The 22861-nt window shown below is 40.4% G+C and overlaps 1 protein-coding gene across 1 annotated transcript in view; it reads left to right on the top strand.

Annotated features, from left to right (window-relative positions):
• The first annotated feature begins 1342 nt into the window (after positions 1–1342).
• LOC124622317 (cardioacceleratory peptide receptor-like) overlaps positions 1343–22861 on the top strand; it is a 364747-nt gene continuing 343228 nt past the window's right edge. Inside the window, exon 1 of the mRNA XM_047147994.1 lies at positions 1343–1450. Coding sequence (XP_047003950.1) covers positions 1417–1450 — 34 coding nt within the window. The 5' untranslated portion in view covers positions 1343–1416. The remainder of the gene's footprint in view (positions 1451–22861) is intronic.

Below are 22861 nucleotides of genomic sequence, written 5' to 3'. Positions count from 1 at the left end.
TTGGTCAATTAAAAAAAAAAAAAATGTTTCAAATGGCTCTGAGCACTGTGAGACTTAACATCTATGGTCATCCGTCCCCTAGAACTTAGAACTACTTAAACCTAACTAACCTAAGGACATCACACAACACCCAGTGATCGCGAGGCAGAGAAAATTCCTGACCCTGCCGGGAATCGAACTCGGGAACCCGGGCGTGGGAAGCGAGAACGCTACCGCACGACCACGAGCTGCGGACTTCGGTCACTCCATGAGGATTTAATCTATGACACTGTTTTTTGTTAGGCTGCTATGTGAGTTGACATTTGCTACGTTGTACAATAACGAGGTTATTTAGTAAACAAATTCTTCATAGCTTCGGGACAATATCCTGCCTCAGTATGAACTAATTAAGTTATATACTGTTCCTACATAGCTGTAGGAGGAATAACAAGACACCACTAACCTATTATTAATCTTGTAAAAATATTTTTGTAGAATAAAATTAAAGTTTTTGGGATAGCGTACTCATAAGTTTGTATAATTGCGTAATATGCATGGTCCGTTTCTACTGTGTATTTATTCGTACACTGTTTGCGTTTGCTTGTTTATTCAACATAAAATTTATATTACATTCAAAATATTACATTTACAATGACGTATTCATTTACGCAACTACTTAACATTGTTGGGCACAGGTTTAACATGGATTCTAGTACAATATCTATCCACGGACTATTCTAATTATTCCTACTTCCACTTACATTTATTCATAATAAGATATAAATTGCAATCTTAAATTAATTTTCCACGTGAGTAGTTGTGCACGTTTTGCGTGTTTTATGTTATGTGTATTTTGTGTATCTATGTTATGTCAGTGTTGTCACTGCCACTCGTACCATCGTCAGTACAGGAGCTACTACACCTATCCATGTCGGCCTGTCTTCGTCTTCTGCGCCTTCTATATTGGTGAGTCAGGTCGTATATGCCATGTTCCGTTTTGAGATGTTGTTGACGATTGTGCTCAACTGTGTCCATGCATCTGGGTTCCTCAGTGCATGGTGTAGTGTTCCTTCCGTTACGTATTCTACATTACTGCGTAAATGCCTGTACCTAGTGCATTTCAATGGGAACTGTTGTGGGGAACCGATTTCCTCGCATGTGCAACGTTTGGTTTCTCAAAGCGACATGCACTGCAAGTGCGTAGGATAAGGGCCATATCCAGTCACAAAAGTGATTGTTAAAAGTACTCTAAGCCTGTGAATTACCACTGACAACTTTGTAGTTTGAAACTGCACAGTGGATGGTAACGCCATGCGATGTCGTTTTGTGTTGCAGACGGAGCAGCTGACAGTTCTGTGGATCCTTTTCGCTCTGATCGTGCTCGGCAACTCGGCCGTGCTCATAGCGCTCTACCTCAACAAGAACCGCAAATCCCGCATGAACTTCTTTATCATGCAGCTGGCGTTTGCAGGTAAGTTCTACAAGAGAACATTGTATTTATCACGTCGAATACTTAACTCAGTAGGTGCGGTCTCTCAGACTGCGCGAGGATTTTCGCACTCGCTCTCCAAAGCAAATTCTGGCAGATTTCTTCAGAACCCCATCTACCCTCCATAAATCGTCAAATCTATTTTTTTTTCGGTTGCGTTATCGCGTTCTATATTTATTGCTGACACGTGTTTGGATCTCCTATATCGCACCTCGTGAATTACGCACCCATTTTCTTAGTATAGCACAAATTGTGTTCACAGGAAAGTCTCTCTTTTAACTCTCCTAGGTGTGAGAAAGTAGTTAGTTGATAAAGAGAGGAAGCTGTCAGTGACAGAGATAAAAACAGAATAAAAAGACGACGAGTTTACTGTGGACAGTGATCACAATTTTGCTGGCGTACAAGTGTATCATTCAGGGAAAGAAATTTAGGACAACGGTGCTCGGCACTTCTCTGTTTCTCCAATAAAATACTTAAAGTGTTAGTTAACATCAAATGTCTTCTGAGTGGTGGTAAAGGGAAATGTTGATCCGAGCAGTGAATGTCAGCTTTGCAGGTATTTATTCTGTCCTATCGAGTGCAATTTTTATGTGAAAGCCTAAACTCTGGAATCTAGCCTTATGTTAACATTTACATTCTGTAGAGATTCTACAATTTTCAGAATGTAAAATTTAATTCTCTAACAGTTTGTCAGTTTATTTATGTCTGCTATTTAAAAAACCGCAATAAAGTAGGTGATTTTGTGTAATAAAAAAGAAATACTGGAGATTTTATTCAGTGGAATAAAATCAACAACGAGGATTTAAACAGGTAAAAATTAATGTTATATGTTACATGGATATTTTCAAATGTTTTATCCCCTAAATATCAGTTTAAACATAGGAGTCTCAGAGACCACACCTCGCAGTATATGTTACAGAAAAGTCATTACGTGAGTTACGGGTTAATCTGCTCAAAGTGTAGGCATAGATTATTTCTGTTGCGGCCTCTCTCTGATCTATTTACATACGTTTCATATGCAGTTTCTTTTCTGGCTTCTCTCTTCCCACGGATCTTATCGGCTGTAGTCCTTCACCACATTTCTTCCCTCACGTTTGTTTTATCTCTGTCCAACGATGTTCATCCGTCCATTACGCCTAACTCTATCCCCAATGGCACTCGTATAATAATCTTTGGTTTTCTTCCTGAGTGCTAAATTGTTGAACAGTTTTTCATCCAACAGATTGTCACTCTACCGCTGCAGCTTCTTGCAGTTGGCACTCTACGGGGATGCACCAATGGTCTAGGGGTAATGTCTTTGACTGGTAATGAAAGACAGTATAGACAGGCCACCGGTGCGTCTCCGTAGAGGAATCAAGACGTTCCACTGCTACAAGACTGAATGGCGGCCGAAGACTACTGGCATAAAAATCACCCTCGCTCTGCCAACAGCCTGGAAAAACAGGGCGGAGGAGCAGGCAGAGATCAGGGAAACCTCTTGCTGTAGGAGTGGCATACTGCCCTTAAATGGTTGAAGAACAAGCAAAGATTAACTGCATCAGGATGTAGAAGATAAGAGGAACCACTGTGTTAAAGACACATAATGTATAACCACATGACATGTGCCCTATAGCCGGAAAAAGTGTTATGATCAACTCTCCATTGTCCTGAGATTCCGTACTAGTCCCCCATTCGGATCTCTGAGAGAGCACTGCCAAGAGAGAGGTAACCATAAAAAAATGATGAAGTAATCAACGAAAGGATAAAATTCTAAGTGTCGAGCATGGTATATCAGAAGTTTGAATGTGGTAGGTAAGCTAGGAAAACTGAAAAAGGAACTGCAAAGGCTCAGCCTAGAAACAGTTGGGGACAGTAAGTGAAATGGAAAGAAGGTATGGGTTTCTGGTCAGTTATGTGTGGGGTAATCTCAACAGCAGCATAAATTCGTGTAAGGGGACCAGGGTTCCTCATGGACAGGATTTGTAGAGTGGGAATTGAGTTCGCAATTGGAAATAGTCAGCATGTAGCCATATATACGCATGAATGTGAAATCTGGCTATAAAATGACTCGTTCTACATCATTACGGTAAATAGCGAAAATGATCCGTGAACAAGAAACTAAATGTAAACAGTTTAATAACTGGTTGTTCTCTTCACAACCGAGAGGAGACCTACGCAAAAAGCAGTAGTTGTGGTGTATATGCAGAGATCACAAGTAGCTAGTGAAGAATTAGGTAAAGTATACGACGATGTTCAACGGGAAATTAAGTATCTAGAGGAAGATGATAATCTATTAATTATGGCAGATTAGAATACGGTTGTAGCGGAAGGAACAGAAGACAGTTACGGGAGACTAGGGGCTTGACAGTAGGAACGAGGAAAGAAATAACTTTCTACAATAAATTTCAGCTAGTAGTAGCCAAAACACTGGTAAAAAATCACAAGAAGACGATGTATACGAGGAAAATCTCCAGAGACACGAGAAGATTCGAGATGGACTACTTCATGCTCAGGAAGAGGTTTCAATATCAGATATAGACTATCTTGGAGCAGATACAGACACGGATCCCAATTCATTAATGATGAGTAGACTGAACTTTAAGAGACCTCAAGAATCATTGCGCAGAGAAGTGGGATAACCAAGTATTGTGGAATGGTGAGTTGTGTTTGATGTTCTCTACGGCTGTAGATACTGAAATAATAAATTCCGCAGTAGGCAGTTGCGTTGAAGAGGAAAGGACACCTCAAAGAAGGGAAATTACAGAAGTGGAAGAAAGAACCGTAGAAACTTGTAAGATAATTGCGAATAGGCCTTGTATCATCTTTTCCTTTGGTCCTTACCCTGTACCTGCACGGGATCGGGACGGTTAAAGTCGGATTTGGTATTGGTAATGTTAGAGGGTTGCCAGTTGCTCTTCTGACGCCACCCCTTTGCCCAGTGAGAACGAATTTTTGTACCCCATCTCTCTGTTACCCATGTATCATGTTGACCATGTGAAAGTATGCGAACATCTCCTAAAAGTTTGGATATCGTGGAATTGGTACCGAATGTGGGTACCAGTCTGGTATTCACATATTTGAATGATCGAAACCACCTAAAAACAGGCTTGCCGGCCGTGCATCGGGCAGTTTCCGCCTGCCCGAATACCAGAAGTGGTGCGCTAACACGTGCGGTTATCGGCGTGCTTGCAAAGAAACTTTGGATAAGAAAATAAATACTCCAACTGATCAAAGAAAGAAGGAAGTACAAAAATATTCACTGAAAGATGGGAATACAGGAATATGAATCACGAATGAAATAAACAGAAAGTGTGGGGATACCAAGGAGAAATGCATGCAGGAAAAAAGTGAGGAAATCGCAAAAGAAATGGTCGTCGGTAGGACTGATTCAGCAGGTACAAAACTCAAAACAACTGTCACTGAAATTAATAATATGGGCGTCAACATTAAAAGTAAAATAGGAATTCCACTGTTAAACGCAAGCAGCGTTTTACGTCTCTATGCTCGTCGTCGAATGTGAGGAGTCTAACAATCCTATGTACCCGGTTCGCTAGACAGACAGTTCAAACAAATCGTATTAGTGACTTTTAGTACAAAATGAAAAGAGACAGTACTTTGAGAATTACATAGATGTGTCGCAAGCAAAGGGTGATATGCAGAATAAGCAATTTTCTTCAGTAAAGGTAATCCTAAGTCGCTGCTATACAATAGCCTAATCTTGAAGCTACTATGCAAGTGGGCCGGAACCAACCGGGCCGCGGCGCTTACGTCCTCTTCACATAGGGTCCGCCGCTGTCGCGTTGTCGTCCTGGAGAAGCGTCGGTCAGCGTTCGATTCGCTGACGACTTTTCACAGCCAGTTCTTCTCTATCGTTCCCGACTGGCGTGCCGGCGCTTGACTTTACGCCGTAACAAAACGGATAAATGGAAAGAGTACACCGAAAGCCCCTAAGAGGTGCCATTATAGAAGAGACGGGAGTAAGTGTGAAAGACATTGGGAATCCTATATGACTCAGGGTTTAAAAGAGCCTCGAAGAACTTGATATCAAATAAGGCAGAAAAGATGGACAAAATTTCTTTGCAATTTCAAAAATCACTGAGGGAAGTGTCAAAGAAACAGTAATTGAACTTTCGTGCGTAGAATCTATGAAACTCGAGACATGCCGTTAGACTTCCTTAAACATGTCATCCACTTTATACCGAAGCCAGCAAGTGCAGATAAGTGGAAGAACTATCGCGTAATCAGGTTAACAGCTTATGCCTCATAGATCCAACTTAGTGACAAGAATAATATACAAAAGAATGGAAAAGAAATTGATGATCTATTAGACGATGACCAGGGCGGATTTCGCAAAGAGGCATTTCTGAGACTGCGCTTGAAAATAAGATAGGTTAGAAGAAATTTAGATACGTTTGTGAGAAAGGCGTTCGGAAGTGTAAAATGATGTAAACTGTCCATAGTTCTGAGAAGAATTGGAGTACGCTATATGGAGAGACAGGTTATAAGCAGTATGTACAAGAACCAAGAGAGAACGATAAGAATGGAAAACCAAGAACGAAATGCTTGGATTGAAAGGGTGTAAGATGAGTAGTGGTGCAACCTGACTACAAGAAGATTTCGGTTGGTAGGACACATTCTGAAACATCAGGAAAGCACCAATTTAGTACTGGAGGGAAGCGTTGAGGGAGGGGGGTTAAAAATCGTAGAGATGAATACTGTCAGCAGATTCAGAAGGATGTAAATGGCAGTAGTTACTCAGCGATGAAGAGGATTGCAGAAGACAAAGTAGCGCGGAGAGCTGTATCAAGCCAGTTTTCAGACTGGACACCACAACAACAAAGACATTGTTGTAGTCTTTCGCTGCTACTGTTCAGTTTATATATCGAAGAAGCAAGGCAGATATAAAAGAAAGGTACTGGAGTGAAGTTAAAGTTTAGGGTGAAAGTGTGTCAATGATAAGTCCTCAGTGAAGGTGAAGAAGAATTACAGGCTCTGATTAATGGAATTAACTGTCTAACAAGTATGGAATATGAGCTAAGAGTAAACCGAAGAAAGACGAAAGTATTGAGATTAACGATAAACTTTACATCAAAATAGGTGGCCAAGAAGTAGATGAAGTAAAGGAATTCCGATACCTTGCAAGTAAAATAACAAGTTCAAAATGGTTCAAATGGCTCAGAGCACTATGGGACTTAACATCTTAAGTCATCATTTCCCTTGAACTCTGAACTATTTAAACATAGCTGACCTAAGGACATCACACACATCCATGTCCGAGGCAGGATTCGAACCTGCTACCGTAGTAGTCGCGCGGTTCCGGACTGAAATGCCTAGAACCAAAACAACAAGTGATGGGCATAGCAAAGGGGATATAAGACGCAGATTAGCGTGAGTTAAAAGGGTATTCTAAACCCAGGGAATCTGCTAGTATGAAACTTAGGCCTTGATTTGAGAAACAAATTTCTGAAAATGTACGACTGGAGCACTACACGGTATGGCAGTGATTCATCGGTTGTTGGAAACTCGGGAAAGGAGAGATTCGAAGAATCTGAGATGTGGTGCTACGAAATGGTGTTGAATAAGGAAATGGCGTGGAATAAGGAAAAGAAGTTTCTGCACAAAATCGATGAAGACATTTCTCTGTGAGAAACGCTGACAAGACGAAGGGACACATTGCTGGGATATGTGTAAAGAAATTTGCGAATAACTTGCTTGGTACGAGGAAAATCCCAAAAGTAAGGTCTGCTATTTTTTATAAGTATATAGACCTGTTTATTTCTACAATGGCTTACATCAGTTTACAGTTTGAACATTTAGCTACTTTTCGACTTAATCACCATTTCTGTCGATGCATTTTTGTAGACACTGTGGCAGTTTTTGTATGTCCGTGTCATACCAGCTTGCCGCCATGCTGTTCAGAAACTTATGAACATCTTCTTTCACCTCGTCGTCGGAGCTGAATCGCTGGGACCACAGTTAACGCTGACAGGTACTGTGAGGTTCTGAAAAAACTCAAGTGGGCAATTCAGAACCGGAGAAGAGGAATGTTGAGCAAGGGGGTACACATTCTCCATGACAACGCTCGCCAACACATCGCTCGGCAAACCGTTGCCCTCCTGCAGCAGTTTCAGTGGAACATAATCGTCCACCCACCCTATAGTCTACAAAAAAGCATCGACAGAAATGGTGATTATGTCGAAAAATAGCAAAATGTTCAAGCTGTAAACTGATGTAAACCATTGTAGAAATAAAGAGGTCCATGTACTTATAAAAAAAATAGGAGACCTTACTTTTGGGATTACCCTCGTACTAGATGAAGCTGTAGAGGGTAAAAACTATAGAGAAAGATAGAAGCTGGAACACATCCAACAAAGAACTGAGGTCATATGGTGGACGTGCTACTCTGAGATGAAGAGATTGGCGCAAGAGGGGATTTCGTGCAGGCCCCATCAGACTAGTGCGAACACTGCTGACTTATATACAGGATGATTGTTCCACCGTGTACGAATTTTAGGGATTCATCGACGAGAGCATACGGAACAAAAAAAAAAAAAAAGGTCTAGTGAACTTACGTACGGAAAAGCATGGTTTGCATGCTAGAGACCATTTATTAGATCATACATTGTTACAGAGACTGCGGTCTAATACGAGCTGTACCATGCAGCCACAGTTGCAATATGTTCAAAAATGGTGCAAATGGCTCTGAGCACTATGGGACTTAACGTCTGAGGTCATCAGTCCCCTAGAACGTAGAACTACCTAAAACTAATTAACCTAAGGACATCACACACATCCATGCCCGAGGCAGGATTCGAACCTGCGGCCGTAGCAGTCACGCGGTTCCGGACTGCAGCGCCTAGAACCGCTCGGCCACCGCGGCCGGCCGTTACAATATGTACTGAAAATGGTTTCCATGTGCCTCAACGCATGCGTGTACGTGCCGTAGCATTTTCTGTCCCACACATTCTCATTGGCCAGGCTGCATCCGAACAGTGTCAAAGACAGCGTGAATACGCTGCTCCAGTGTCTCTACATCTGGAACGGGCTCTGCATACACGATACGTTTGAGATGTCCCCATGACCAGATATCGCACAAGTTTAGATCCACTGAACGAGCAGGCCATGCAACTGGACCCCCTCGACCCGTCCATCGACCAGGGAAGACACGAGTGAGATGCGTCCGAAGTGGTCTGGTGCACTATCATGTAGCAGCCCCATAATCCTTCGATGGTAGCACTTCTTCCAGCAGGGGATTCAAAGTCATCTGCAGGAAAGGATGATAGTTCCGACATGTTAGGTGACATAAAAGGTAGACTGGTTCCAAAATACAGTCGCCAATTATCTCGGCCTTCACCTTCCAGCTGCACAGATGACGATGATTCGCCGTCACCATACCATGGTGGTTCTGCATACTATCCTGCAGATGACTGTTAAGAAAGTCGAAGATAACACGTAAAGGCAGCCTCATCTGTGAATAGGATAGATGACACAAATCTCTGAATAGTGGTTGCCTGGTGAAGAAACCAGTCACAGAACTGCTCTGTCGCTAGTAAGCTGTGCACACGCTGTAAGTCTTAAGGGCAGCAACAATTGTCATGGAGAATGTACACACGATCGTTAGATTAAGTAGTGTGTAAGCCTAGTCACTGATGACCTCAGCAGTTTGGTCCCATAGGAACTTACCACAAATTTCCAAATTTTCCTCCAAATCTGGTGTCCGAACATTTCGGGTACGTCCTTCATGAGTTCCTGATTCCTGAAACGACCCTGCTTCAGAGAAACGGCGAAACACTATTGCAAACAGTAAATGCTGCGGTTGTTGTCGGAGAGTATAGGTCCCCCGATACGAAGGCACAACCTTGCTGTCCGCCGCCTGTTGCCATTTGATTTTCCGTAAGCAAATATCATGTGGGCAAGCTCTCGATTCGAATACGGAACCATTGTGTACAACGCTGTATCACACCCACTACAAGATGAGTCAGCAAGCGAACTGATTCGGACTCAACATTACCAATCACTACTGCAGGAGAGGGCGCTAGGGCACGATGTAGGAGGAAACAATCCATATTTAACTGTGGCTGCATCGTACAGCGTGTATTAGACCGCAGTCTCGGTAACAAATTATGATTGAATAAATGATCTTTAGGATGCAAACCATGCATTTCCGGACGTAAGTTCATTAGGCTCTTTTTGTTCCCTACCTTTTCAACGACCAGTCCCTAGAGTTTGTACACGGCGGAAAAAATCACCCTATATTCACGGTTTCACAATTTATGTCACATACTTCTAGAGGTTGTAGAGGGGACTTAGTAGATCAAGTTTTAAATAGAAATTCATATACGGAAACGTCATCCAACGACGCCACGGAGCCGTTAAATGTATGTATATGCAGGGTGTATCCGTGATGATGTTACAAACTTTCTATGATGGTAGAGAAGGGAAAATGTATCAATTTGAGGTAAGGGTCCCTGTACCGGAAACGAATGAGTCGAAAGTTATGAGTAAAACCATTCTGATACCCCTGACAGTGGAATAAATATATTGGTACTGTTGTTGCTAATATTATAGGGTAGGCATCTTTCATAGGTGGTAGTACGGACCGAAGCAAGAAAAAATGGCGACTAATCATGGGCTCTTAAATATAAACCTTAAGAATTATGAGCACTTGTTCAATAGGGGAGATATGTTTCACAGTACCGTAAACGAACAAGTGTTCACAGCTCCTCAGATACACCTCTTACAGCCAATGTTTACTGGACATATTTTCCTTGTTTAGGTCCATACATCATCAGGGCATTACACTATACATATGTAAATTCAGAGGCTCCCGATCCTATAATTTTGACTCTCTGTACACGTTTCCGGACCGTTTCGATAATATCACATTTACTACACTCCAGCAGAAGAATCAGACGCTTATATGATTGATAGATATTTCTTTTTTTGATAAAACCGAAAGAAAATCATATAGCAACTCTCTTCGCAGAATCAAGCAGAGAAACCCCACATATACTTTATGTGTGCACAGGAAACTTGTTTCCAGCGTGGCATCCTTTTTCTTTTTGGCACACCGTGCTCGCGTAATATTCGGTACAGAATTCTACGTCGCGTTGTCGTCGTCTTCTTTTATCTTTAAGTAAGCAATAACACAAACAAATTACTTACCACGGAATTTTGTTTCGGTTTTATCAGAAAAAAGAAATACCTATCGCCGGCCGTGGTGGCCGTGCAGTTCTAGCCGTTTCAGTGTGGAACTGCGCGACTGCTACAGTCGCAGGTTCGAATTCTGCCTCAGGCATGGATGTGTGTGATGTCCTTAGGTTAGTTAGGTTTAAGTAGTTCTTAGTTCTAGGGGGCTGATGACCTCAGATATTAAGTCCCATAGTGCTCAGAGCCATTTAGAAATGTGTATCGACTGCTACGCTCGCAGGTTCGAATCCAGCCTCGGGCATGGATGTGTGTGATGTCCTTAGGTTAGTTAGGTTCAAGTAGTTCAAAGTTCTAGGGCACTGATGATCACAGACGTTAAGTCCCACAGTGCTCAGAGCCATTTGAAATATGTATCAATGATATAAGCGTTTGGTCTTCCGTTGGAAGATAGTACTACTCTTAAAAGAAAGAAAGAAAAATGAAGTGAATGAACTAAGTAAGACAGTCGACAGTTTCAACATAACGTCTGAAGACACTTTTGCTGGACCATGGGAGTGCGACGGGGCGAAAAGTTCAAAATGGTTCAAATGGCTCTGAGCACTATGGGACTTAACATCTGAGGTCATCAGTCCCCTAGAACTTAGAACTACTTAAACCTAACTAAGCTAAGGACATCACAGACATCCATGCCCGAGGCAGGATTCGAACCTGCGACCATAGCGGTCGCGCGGTTCCAGACTGTAGCGCCTAGAACCTCTCGGCCACACCGGCCGGCAGGGTGAAAGGAGTACTTTTGGTAATCATTCCTGTTTCTAGGTGGCATAAATATCAACTACGTGCATCATAATATCATTGTCATCTACGTAAATCTCAGGACGTAGTGAAATTTAGGGGGGACTTTTATCCTGCACATAAACATAGTTATTTCTTTCTTGGCGTTTAGCTGAACAGTTTTTAGCATTTTGTACGAAGTTCGCAATGTAACGACATTAAGACGTCCATGCCTCACCACCGTCGTGTGTCACAGGCTAGACGAAAAAAAAACAACGCAATAATTTATTTGTATGAAAAATGAATGGAATTTTATGTCCAGAGTATATATGACTTTATGTCACCAGAAACAATCTTCAACACGTATTCATAAGCTTGTCGATTGCTTATGCAAGGGAGGGTGCGAGTACAGTATTAAGTTAAACCTGCGGACGAAGTAAACTGGGTCATTTAAGCACTGGAATTACTTGTCTACGGACCGATGAGCAGCGAGCCTTTCGTCCCCAAGGCAATTTGTATACAAATGGAGGCTCTATCCCTTCCTAACTCGATCGCAACACTAGTAAGCACGATGTTCACTGTGATTTCATTCGACGTGTATGCATGTTGGTATTTCAGGAAACAAATGACACAAGATTAAAGCTGTTGGTTGGTTTAATGTCTCCTAATTTACATGATCCATTAAGTTCACAAACACACATTCGCAATCCGTAATGGCTCGTGAGGTTTACTTTGTCATCAAATCGAGACTCCCTAACACTGGTAATGCACGATGGCTTGTGGCAGATATACGCGTAGCTTTAAGCCAGAAGTCGCTCTGAGGCCTCAAAAGCCTCATGACTGGTCTCCCGTACTAAATTCGGTGCATCAACATCTCTCTCTCTCTCTCTCTCTCTCTCTCTCTCTCTCTCTCTCTCTCTGTGTGTGTGTGTGTGTGTGTGTGTGTGTGTGTGTGTAATGGTGCTAACAAAGTGAAAATTCACTCTTGATTGCAGTTCATGTGGAAATAATCTCACTTCTCTTTTTGTTAAGAAGATAAGCATAGCTACAGATGCGATTTTATCACCGAGTTCACCAGTAATATTCAACTCCTGTCTAGATTCCAGATAAATACAGCTTTGCCCCTCAGTTAAATGCTTTGTAAATTGTTCTTATTCTGAAATATCGAAAATCAAACAAATTTTCTGTGAGAACGCACAAACCAATTAATAAAGGTCCTCTGAGCCTTTCGAGGGGAGTAAACCCTACAGTTTAAAATCAACTGCGTATATCACATAAGATCTCAAAAAAATCATTTTTCTGCTGTCGTGATTCTGTGTATTAATATTAGCGGAAGAATTTTCTCTACCACCATAAATGTTGCGAAATAACCTAACAAAGATTTTTTAATCTGTATTATTATTTCTCTTTCTGAACAGGAAGCACCAGAACCTTGGTCCCATGGTGTGTACAGAACTATTCCGTCATCACAAAACCTTTATTCCCAAAAGACAGTTTGTTTCGACACGTCATTCACCGCATAGCAATGAAAGTATATCAAATAAAGCACTTGCAGAGGGAGGTGGGAACGAAATTAAACTTCACGGGTTGAGAGGGTATGTGATGTTAGTAGATCAATTACAAAAATCGAGTAAAATTTTCGAAGAATTTTGCAGTATGAACCCCTTTAGCAGTATGACGTTACATCACCCTCTGTCTTGAATGAGCGGTTACTGTGTTCAGAAGAGCACCATTTTTAGGATAGGGAGAACGGACATAAACCAAGTTTTAAGAGTGGCTAGGACTGAAACAAACCTTCAGTCTGAGAATGAAACAGATGAACATAATCCTGGCACATTGCATGAATACGAACAGGTGTTAGATAAAAATTTTCATCAATGAGCAGAAATTATGTTTCCACCCAATATTATCTCAGTCAATGCGAAATATCTTCATCGCATAAAAATATTCGAGGACTAAAAGTAAAATTGATGAACTATTTATCTTCTTAGATGAAGCAGAGTCAACAAACCCGTCTCAAATATTCTGGCCTTGTGAACACCACGTGACCGCTGGTATAGATATGATAAGTGTTACAGGATTCACGTTAGCATCTCACTTTTGTAGATCAGAGATGCATAAGGGAGGAATTGCCACATTCATTAGGAATTTTCAGAAATTTGAGAACATAGACATTCGTAATTTTTGACCAGAGCAGCATATGGAATCACGTGCGATAGAACTAAAATTTAATATTTTTTTATAGTAAGTCCTTACAGAACACCTGTGAGTAATTTTAATCTGTCCACAAACCACGTTGAAGCTCTATTGGTATATTTAACAGAAAAAAAGCGGTTGTTGGTAATTTTATGTAGATTTTTTTTTAATTTCTTACAGTAAGAAGTTATTAGCGAGTAACGCAATAATTCAATTTAATTCCAGCAATAAACTCCCCAAGTAGAGTAGATAATCGCTCGTAAACAGCCGTTGATAATATCTCTTCAGGAAGGTTGAATGAACAAAATTACATAACTAAACTAATGGTCAATGGCTTCTCATACCATGACTAAAACTTAAGTTTAGTAAACGTTAATACTGAACAGTATGTTTATAACTACTAAATACCAATTCAAGAAAGTAGCCAGTAAACCAAATATTGATTATTTTAGGACACAGTGTACAATGCTCGTGGCATGAATATAAAATACGATAGTTTTATCCATTAAGTCTTTGCCGTACACTCATACTCACACAGTTTAAACAGAATGTATAAAGTATCACGGATTTCATAAGGAATAAGGATATGTCATAGCAGAAAAAGGATACTATACCTCTCAGTCAGAAACAGCTCAGATACTGGTGCTGTAGCTCATTACAAGACATAATGCAGTACTTTAGAGGTAGTAATATGAACATCAAAACAAATGTATTATGAGAAAAAGTTAATCACATCAGATAAAAATGTTAAAACACTGTGGGATGTAGTAAAGGGAGGCCAAGTAGAACCAGACTGAATAATAGCAGATAGCATTAAGGGTGATTGATGCATTGGTAGCAGATTCGTGCAGTGATGCAAAATCGTTTAGGAAGAATTTCGTGGCTATTACTGAAAAAATGGAGTTGTCAGATTCAGTAGATGCTGACATACAATATCTCAAGCTATTCATTACGAATAACCTTAGTACATTAAATATGATACTCAGTACACTACTAAAAGTAATGTCCAACATGAAATTTTTAAAAGCAAAAAACCCTAGTGGTTATGATAAAATATCAAAAAAGTTAATTAAAAAGTCTGCTTGTGAGCAGAATTTGAAACATATTAAGTTATCTGTGTAGCCATTTATTTATCAGTAGAACATTTCCTCAATGGCTGAAATATGCGGAAGTTCAACCTTTGTTTAAGGGAACAGATAAAGAAATACGGTCCAATTACCGTTCAGTTCCACTTTAGTAAATATTGACCAAAATTTTATAAAGGACGGTAAAAAGTCGGCTTCTTAACCTTCTGACAACAAATAAAGTATTGTCATATTCACTGTTTGGATTTCTAAAGGGTTCTGATATTGAGAAAGCTATCTATACATACAGCGACAATGTAGTTAACTCATTAGACAGTTAATTACAGGCTACTGTACATTTTCTGATCTGTCAAAGGCATTTGCCTGAGTAAATCAGAATATCTTTTGAAGCAAATCAGAATATTACGATGTAATGGGATATGCTGCCAAATGGTTTAACTCCTGTATCTCTTATAAGAAAAAAGTGTCATTAGGAAATAGATAAGTATTAAGCTATCAGGCTTCAAACAGCTGTGAAGTAATTACACGTGGCTTTCCACAATGTTTCATTTTACGGCCCTTGCTTTTATTTGTTAATGTGAATGGGCTTTCACCTGTAACACTTCCAGATGCCAAGTTTGTTCTATTTGTGGATGATACAAACATTGCATTAAGTAGCATATCAGGAATAATGTTGGAAAGAATGGCTACTGAAATGACTATAGACATTTGTAAATAGTTTTAGACAATTCCTTGTCAATCAAGTTTAAAAAAAAAAGAATTACTTGCAGTTTAGGATGTGTAAGAAGTTTCCCGCCAGTATGTGCTGAAATGCGGTGACAAACAGACAGAAGAAGCTGACAGTATTAAATTCTTAGAGCTACAGATTGATAATAAATTGAAGTGGAAAGAGCACAATATATAACTGCCAGAGCACCTTAACAGATCTCTAGTTCGCAATATGAATAATATCAGGTAGAGGTGGTATAAATATAAAATAGTAGACAATATATACTTACGTTCGATAATATCAGACTAGTTTATTTTTTGTGATAACTCATCAACGCAAGATAATGCTTGTGGGGCCAAAAAAAAAAAGACGGGCATTAAGAATTGTTTATGGTATGAACTCAAGAACATCCAGCGGAGGTCTGTTTAGGGAACTATAAATAATTGCCACTACTTCCTAATATACAGTCTAAGACAGAGAAAAGACGCATCAAGACGCAACACGAAGAAATCATTCAAATGGGATGGTAATCGGTAGGTGATTACAAGTTCGGAAGAAATCGATGATTTACTTAAGACGAAGAGCTTTAGTAACTAAGCAAGCCAATAACGCGCAGTTCCACTTTGGCTCTTGTGCAAACAGTTCTTCGGCTTGGAATTGGCTAGCAAAGTTGTTGGATATCCTGAGCGTATCGTGGAAAATCCTGTCGAAATTGCACATTAGACAGTCGAAATCCCGAACTGGAGGGAGGCCTTGCCAATAGTACTCCAAATGGCGACCTTGATGGTTAAGGTACTCTTTGGCAAGGAAACGATAAGCAGTAGAAACTCTCGCCATGTGGAGGTGGGCATTATTTTACTGAAAGATAAACCCAGTATGACTTGTAATGAAGGGCGGCAAAACGGAGCGTACAATATTGTCGAAACACCTCTGTGAGTTAAGGACTGGTATCCCACCACTAGCAAAAATGGTTGAGATGGCTCTGAGCACTGTGGGATTTAACATCTGAGGTCATCAGTCCCCTAGCATTTAGGACTACTTAAAACTAACTAACCTAAGGACATAACATACATCCGTGCCCGTGGCAGGAGTCGAAGCTGCTGCCGTAGCGGTCACGCGGTTCCAGACTGAAGAGCCTAGAACCGCTCGTCCATAGCCGCCGGCTCCACCACTATCCGTGGCGTCTCCAAACACGTCGTCGTAGGTCATCAGGGCTCAGTTCTAAACAGATATCGTCGCTGAAGACAATAATACTCCAATCTATGAGATTCCTGGCGGAAGATGTGTCTGGAGACGTCCTTGAGAGTGGTGGGATGTCAACCTGACTGTCGCCCTCCACACTGCTCGACCACCAGGAGTGTCATTTCTTTCCATAGCAGGACCCTTTTGGTTGTCATCCGCGGTAGCCGTACAGCATAACGTTACGTTTACGGTATTCTACAACCCATTTTGTTGCCCTTCACGATAAGCCATCCTTCGTTTACATTTCAGTAAGGTAACGTCCGCCCGCACACGGCGAGGGTTTCCACTGCTTGTCTTCGTGCGTCCCAAACCCTTCTGTAACTAGCAAGATCTCTCCCAAGTTAAGAACGTCTGGGGAATTGTGGGCAGGACCGGCCAACCACCTTGGGATTCTGATGATCTCGCGTGGCAGCTGTATAGAATTTGGCACGAAATCCCACAGGAGGCTATCCAACAATCCCATCAATCAATACTAAGCCAAATAACTGCTTGCATTAGAGCCAGATGTGAGCCAACGGAGTGTTGATTGTTTTCTATTTCTGAAGCTTTTTCTCCTCGGTAAATCATCGAGTTTTTCTGAAACTGTAATCATTTGTTTATCTGTACATGAACATCACATCTGAGGATGTCTGCCACATTTGGATAGTTCCTACGTGATACGTCGTATTTCTTTGGTCTTATTGGGTATTTATTCCGTGATGAAATTTGTCGTTAAAACATATCTGTTTTTCAAAGCAGCATCTCAGTTCAAGGAATAAATGTCAAAAATGCAAAAAACCTCCACAGAGATTTAATGTCACTTATTTTGGTCCAGGAAGGTGTCCATTATTCAGTATCACACATTTTCAATAACTTGTCAGCAGGTATAAAAAGTTTGACCCGCAAATAAAGTTCGTTTAAGAGAAGCGTAAAGGATTAATTGGTGGCCAATTCTTTCAACTAGATTAATGACGTTCTAAGAAGACCAAACTTATTTCTATATGTTACTAATAATATGAAGTAATGCGAGTAGTAGTTCATCCTATCTTCTGCACAGATTCTTTACAGTACTGCAGTCATTTGAATAAGTGTTTCAAAATGAATTTTCTGTTTGACGATGAATGGTTACAATAGCGTAAGAACAACCATATACACTTCAGTATGCTGAACATTCGCATGTTTTGTGACAAGTCATTTATTAACTTATCAATGAGAATATGTTAAAGATATTTTCGAAGTAGTCCACACCCATGAGAAAGATTTCACTTGGTATCTGTGGAAGTTACATCAGGATATTTGTTTTACTTTGTAAATATTTGTTATGTGTTCTTGTTTTTCTTAAATTTTCTGCATCGGGCGGATATCTTCACTATAGATCTAGTCGATAGACACGTATGTCTAACCTAATTTAGTATAGTCTAATCTGCATGGGAAGCTGGTATATTCTCTCCTGAGACAGTCTGGCCCACACAAGTATTGTAATTGGTCCTTAACATCCTAATACTGGCACTGGGACGCAGCTGATGTTCGAGCTGATCACACACACTGAAAGAAGCCTGTTATTAACGAGTATGTGAATATCCTGACTGGGTGAGTGAAATAGAGCATGTGTAATATTATCGAGTATGTGAGGAAGTACTAGGTATCCTTTTGCTATAGCATTCTACTAATGACTCAATACAAGGGTTGCCAGATACTGGAGTATCATTGACTAATACAAAATGGAGGAATATATCCTATCTCCAGCAGATTGACTGGAAGCTATCTGTTATATTGAAAAATAACGCTCACCACGGAAATGTCATAGAAGACAACGTCCCTAATATACGAGTATACGTATGGCTGATGACCTTCGTTGATCTGTATTCAAACGATATGAGACCAACTGACAACCGAAACGATATCATGAACAATTAGATTACCGCACACTTACACTACAGAGATCTACACTTATGGGAAAAGCTAAACATGGCGAACTCATGAAAGTAGTCCAGGAATTTTTTAACCGCTGACACTGCGCAAACGAGAGAGATTCATCGAACGACAGAAAATCTTGCAGAACATGTCATCAATACGGGGTGGCTACAGCCCCATTGCGGTTAAAATAAGTAATTATTCTTGAAGCTACGAAACGGTGAGCTTTCGTACTGGAGAATCATACTGGAGAATCCGATTATAACAGCCGTCTTCCAGTGACGCAGAAACATCAGAGTAGCGGTTAACAATGCAATAAAAAGGCACTATTATGACTTAAATCTTATCTTAGGGCACATTACCAACTCGACCTCATATTTTAAGGATAAATAAGCATTCTTCCAAGATATAATTCCCAGCAGTCGATCCCGCACGAAAATTTGGGCCATTATTCTAGCAGTAAGAAGTTATGATTTTGTAAACTTTGGCCCGCAACGATTATTTGTTATGATCCGACCCACTGAAGCCGCCCAATGTCCGAGCAGGAAGTATTCTGCAGAGGAGCAAGTAAGAGGTTCATTAAATACTGTTTTGGCGCTGGTGATATATTTTGCACATTGTGTCAAAGTGCGCAGTTTCTATCCTACAGCTGGTTCCGGATATCTCTTTACATTGAACATTTTAATGTTTTGAAACAAAAATTCAGTGTGGATGAATGAAATGAATAAATGTCTCAGTAAAGAAGTAGCGTAGGGCTATTTGGTTATTAACGTCGCTGTTGAACGTTAATTTCATTGGATTTAAAAGGGCACTGTTAAAGTGAAGTACATTTGTAAGAGATACGAGGTGTGGCTAGAAAAAAACCGGACTAGTACTGGTGAAACAATAAAACGAATGCAATAAGGCTGAAAGTCGCGTGGCCTGTCACGTGACTCTCGCTCCGCCTACTGCTCGAGTTTCATCTGCCTCCTGCACTCAGTCTTCCCGTGGCGTCTGTTTTAAGTAGTTGACGTTTTGTCTGTGCGTCGGAAAATGTTGAGTGTACAGAAAGAACAGCGTGTTAACATCAAATTTTGTTTCAAACTAGGAAAATCTGCAAGTGAAACGTTTGTAATGTTACAACAAGTGTACGGCGATGATTGTTTATCGCGAACACAAGTGTTTGAGTGGTTTAAACGATTCAAAGATGGCCGCGAAGATACCAGTGATGACACTCGCACTGGCAGACCATTGTCAGCAAAAACTGATGCAAACATTGAAAAAATCGGTAAACTTGTTCGACAAGATTGCCGTTTAACAATCAGAGCAGTGTCTGAGTTAACAGGAGTTGACAAGGAAAGTGTTAGGCAGATTCTTCATGAAAGTTTCAACATGAACAAAGTGTGTTCAAAAATGGTTCCAAAGTGTCTCACAATTGAACAGAAGGAACGCTGAAGAATGATTTGTTCTGACATCCTGGAAAACATTGAAAGTGATCCCACCTTCTTACAAAATGTTATTACTTGCGATGAATCGTGGTTTTTTACTTACGATCCCGAAACTAAACGCCAATCGATGCAGTGGAAAACTCCTGGTTCTCCACGACAAAAAAAAGCACGAATGTCAAAATCGAAATTCAAGGCAATGATGATTGTTGTTTTTTGACATCAAAGGGATTGTGCACATTGATTGGGTACAAGAGGGACAAACAGTGAATTAGCATTACTACATTAGCGTCCTGGCTACCCTACGTGAGCGAGTACGGAGAAAACGGAACGATTTGTGGAGAAAAAAGTCATGGATCCTTCACCAAGACAATGCCCCAGCTAACAGTGCGTTGGCAGTGAAGACGTTTTTGGCAAAACACAACATTCCCATCTTAGATTACCCACCATACTCACCTGATTTGGCCCCCTGTGACTTTTTTCTTTTCCCTAAAGTCAAGTCAGCTTTGAAAGGAACTAGATTTGAGACTGCTGAAGCAGTAAAAGAAAAAGCGACGGAAGTAATGTATGGACTTACCGAAAATGATCTGCAGCATTGCTATGAACAGTGGAGAATTCGTATGGATCGGTGTAGAGACCGAGGGGGAGAGTACATTGAAGGAGATAACATGAAATTGTAAATAATTGTAAATAAATGTTTTTACCAGCATCAGTCCGGTTTTTTTCTAGCCGCACCTCGTAAACTGTTCTTACCGTTACTGGCATGACTAAATTGTAGATCGAAAATCATTAGCTTAATTTCATAACTATTCTCAGTTACTTAGGGTTATCAACTTTTATCATGTGGTGCACTAGAATATCAGTAATAGAATACTGTTAAAATAGTATTGAACGTAAATGTGCGTGAGACTGACATATTAAGTATTAATATACTCATATTACATACGAGGCCTATTCAGAAAATAAGAACCGATCCGTCGCAAAATGGAAACCTCTGTGAACCGAAAAGTGTTTTATTTGCAGCTCGTTGTCTGTGACAGAACACTTGTCTTCATAGTCAGCGGTTCATGTGAGCATATGACACTCAGGGAGAGTCAATTATGGGCTCTATTGTGGGTGACCAAACACTTCCCATCGGAAACGCTGCTGGAGTATCTTCATTTTCCCTATAGAGTGCGGCCGAGAATTGTCACGAAGAAGTAGACGCATGATAGCTGTGTTATGTGGGCTGCATGACATCAGGCGAGATATCACAACAGGCCCTCATATTTGGCGTGAAACACTATTGTTCTAAGCATTTTTACGTGCTCACTGTGGGCTCAGAACCGAAAAGAGTGAAGTGACGCTATCGACGGGCGTATTAGAGACACTGCCTAACGCATCTGTGCAAAGCTTCATAGGGTTTTCACTGTGGCTTCCATTTCGCACCCCATCGGATCTTTCTTTCCCAATTACCCTCGTAGTGTTTCTCGCTTAAAATAATTCGTATTCTTCAACAACAGTTCAAAACACATTGGGCAGAGATGTCAACCTCTCTTCTCACTATCCCCCCTCCTCCCACTCCTTCGACACACTGCGATTAGGAGGGCTCTTGTTGTCACTTCAGTGTACAGCACTTCGCGCTCAGACCCCAGGCGCTCGCCATAGTTAAAGTTTAAAAGGTGTACTTTCGGATCATAACAGCCTACTAACAGGATAATGCTTCACTTTCTCGAGCACGATCGGTTGTGAGACCAATATCTAGCAAGTGTACTTTTTTATATCCTTAGAATATGAGGTCGAGTTTGTGACAAGTCCTTGTTTGACCATGTACACTACACTTGCCACTCTGCTCCTTTGAGTTATAAAAACAACACCAAAGTCACCAAAGGTGGCTGTTATAGTTATTCTAATTTACACCTGATACAGAGCACTAATATTGAAGTTGAAGGAGATTCTGTATTACTGTTTCATATGAAGCACGAGGAGTAATTTCATTCCACGGAATATTTCAATGTTAATAAAATGCTTATTATTTTAACATATATCAGGTAAGAGATCACCTTAATGTTATAAGACTGTATTTAAATTTCTTTCTGTATACAGCATACACAGTTGCCTTTTATTTCATGTATTCCGCTTGTCAGCTAGGCTGTGCACCAGTTGATTGTCATTCACAAATGACTGGAAGCAAAGTATCAGTTTGGTTGGAAGCATTTCGTTTTCATACGATTCGTAGAACATTTGTTAAATGTTTTGTATGGTATTATCAGAGAGTCATTTCTTGTAGTTCTGGTCCATAGCCTGTTTATATCATTTAAGTTAATTCACTTACTGTATTTCGTCGGCACTGTTTTTATGGTACTATTGCAATTTCGGCTTATGTGCCATTACCAAGGAAAAGTTTCAGTGTCATGTTTCAGCATAGTAACAGGTTAAAAATGACAGCATTGTTGTAGCGTTGTGTCATCGTTGATTTTATTGGAGTCAGCCGAGATTATTACTGACACAGGTGACACGATATGCAAATTCGTGTCATTTACGTGCAGGAGGACGTTATTCCACTCGTTTATGTAAACGTTTTACATTGCTATCTCTTCTCAACGTTGACTGACTTACACCGAAACTGCAATACCACAATTAACGCAATTACTGACATTCTGCTGTAAATTGCGTCATTTAAAGAGCTATCATAAACGATATCCCTCCGAAACAAAAAGTAGGCATGACTGTTGTTATAACTAGTACAGATACTGGATTGTACTTAAGACAATAAGATGAGTGTATTAGAAATTTTTATTATTGAGAAAACAGTTGTAGTGACACAGATAATACACTGTTTTGCAAAATTTAGAGACGAAATAGATAAAGTGACTTAACATATTAATTACTCGGTAGAAATGAATGAAAACGCGACAAAATTTTGCAAGATATCTCCCAGTCGTACACAGAATGTTTGACAACA

This window comes from Schistocerca americana, chromosome 7 (genome assembly GCF_021461395.2).
Source record: "Schistocerca americana isolate TAMUIC-IGC-003095 chromosome 7, iqSchAmer2.1, whole genome shotgun sequence".
Taxonomy (NCBI): Eukaryota; Metazoa; Arthropoda; class Insecta; order Orthoptera; family Acrididae; genus Schistocerca; species Schistocerca americana.
Note: the sequence above shows the minus strand (reverse complement) of the source record. Positions and strands in the feature narration are given on the sequence as shown.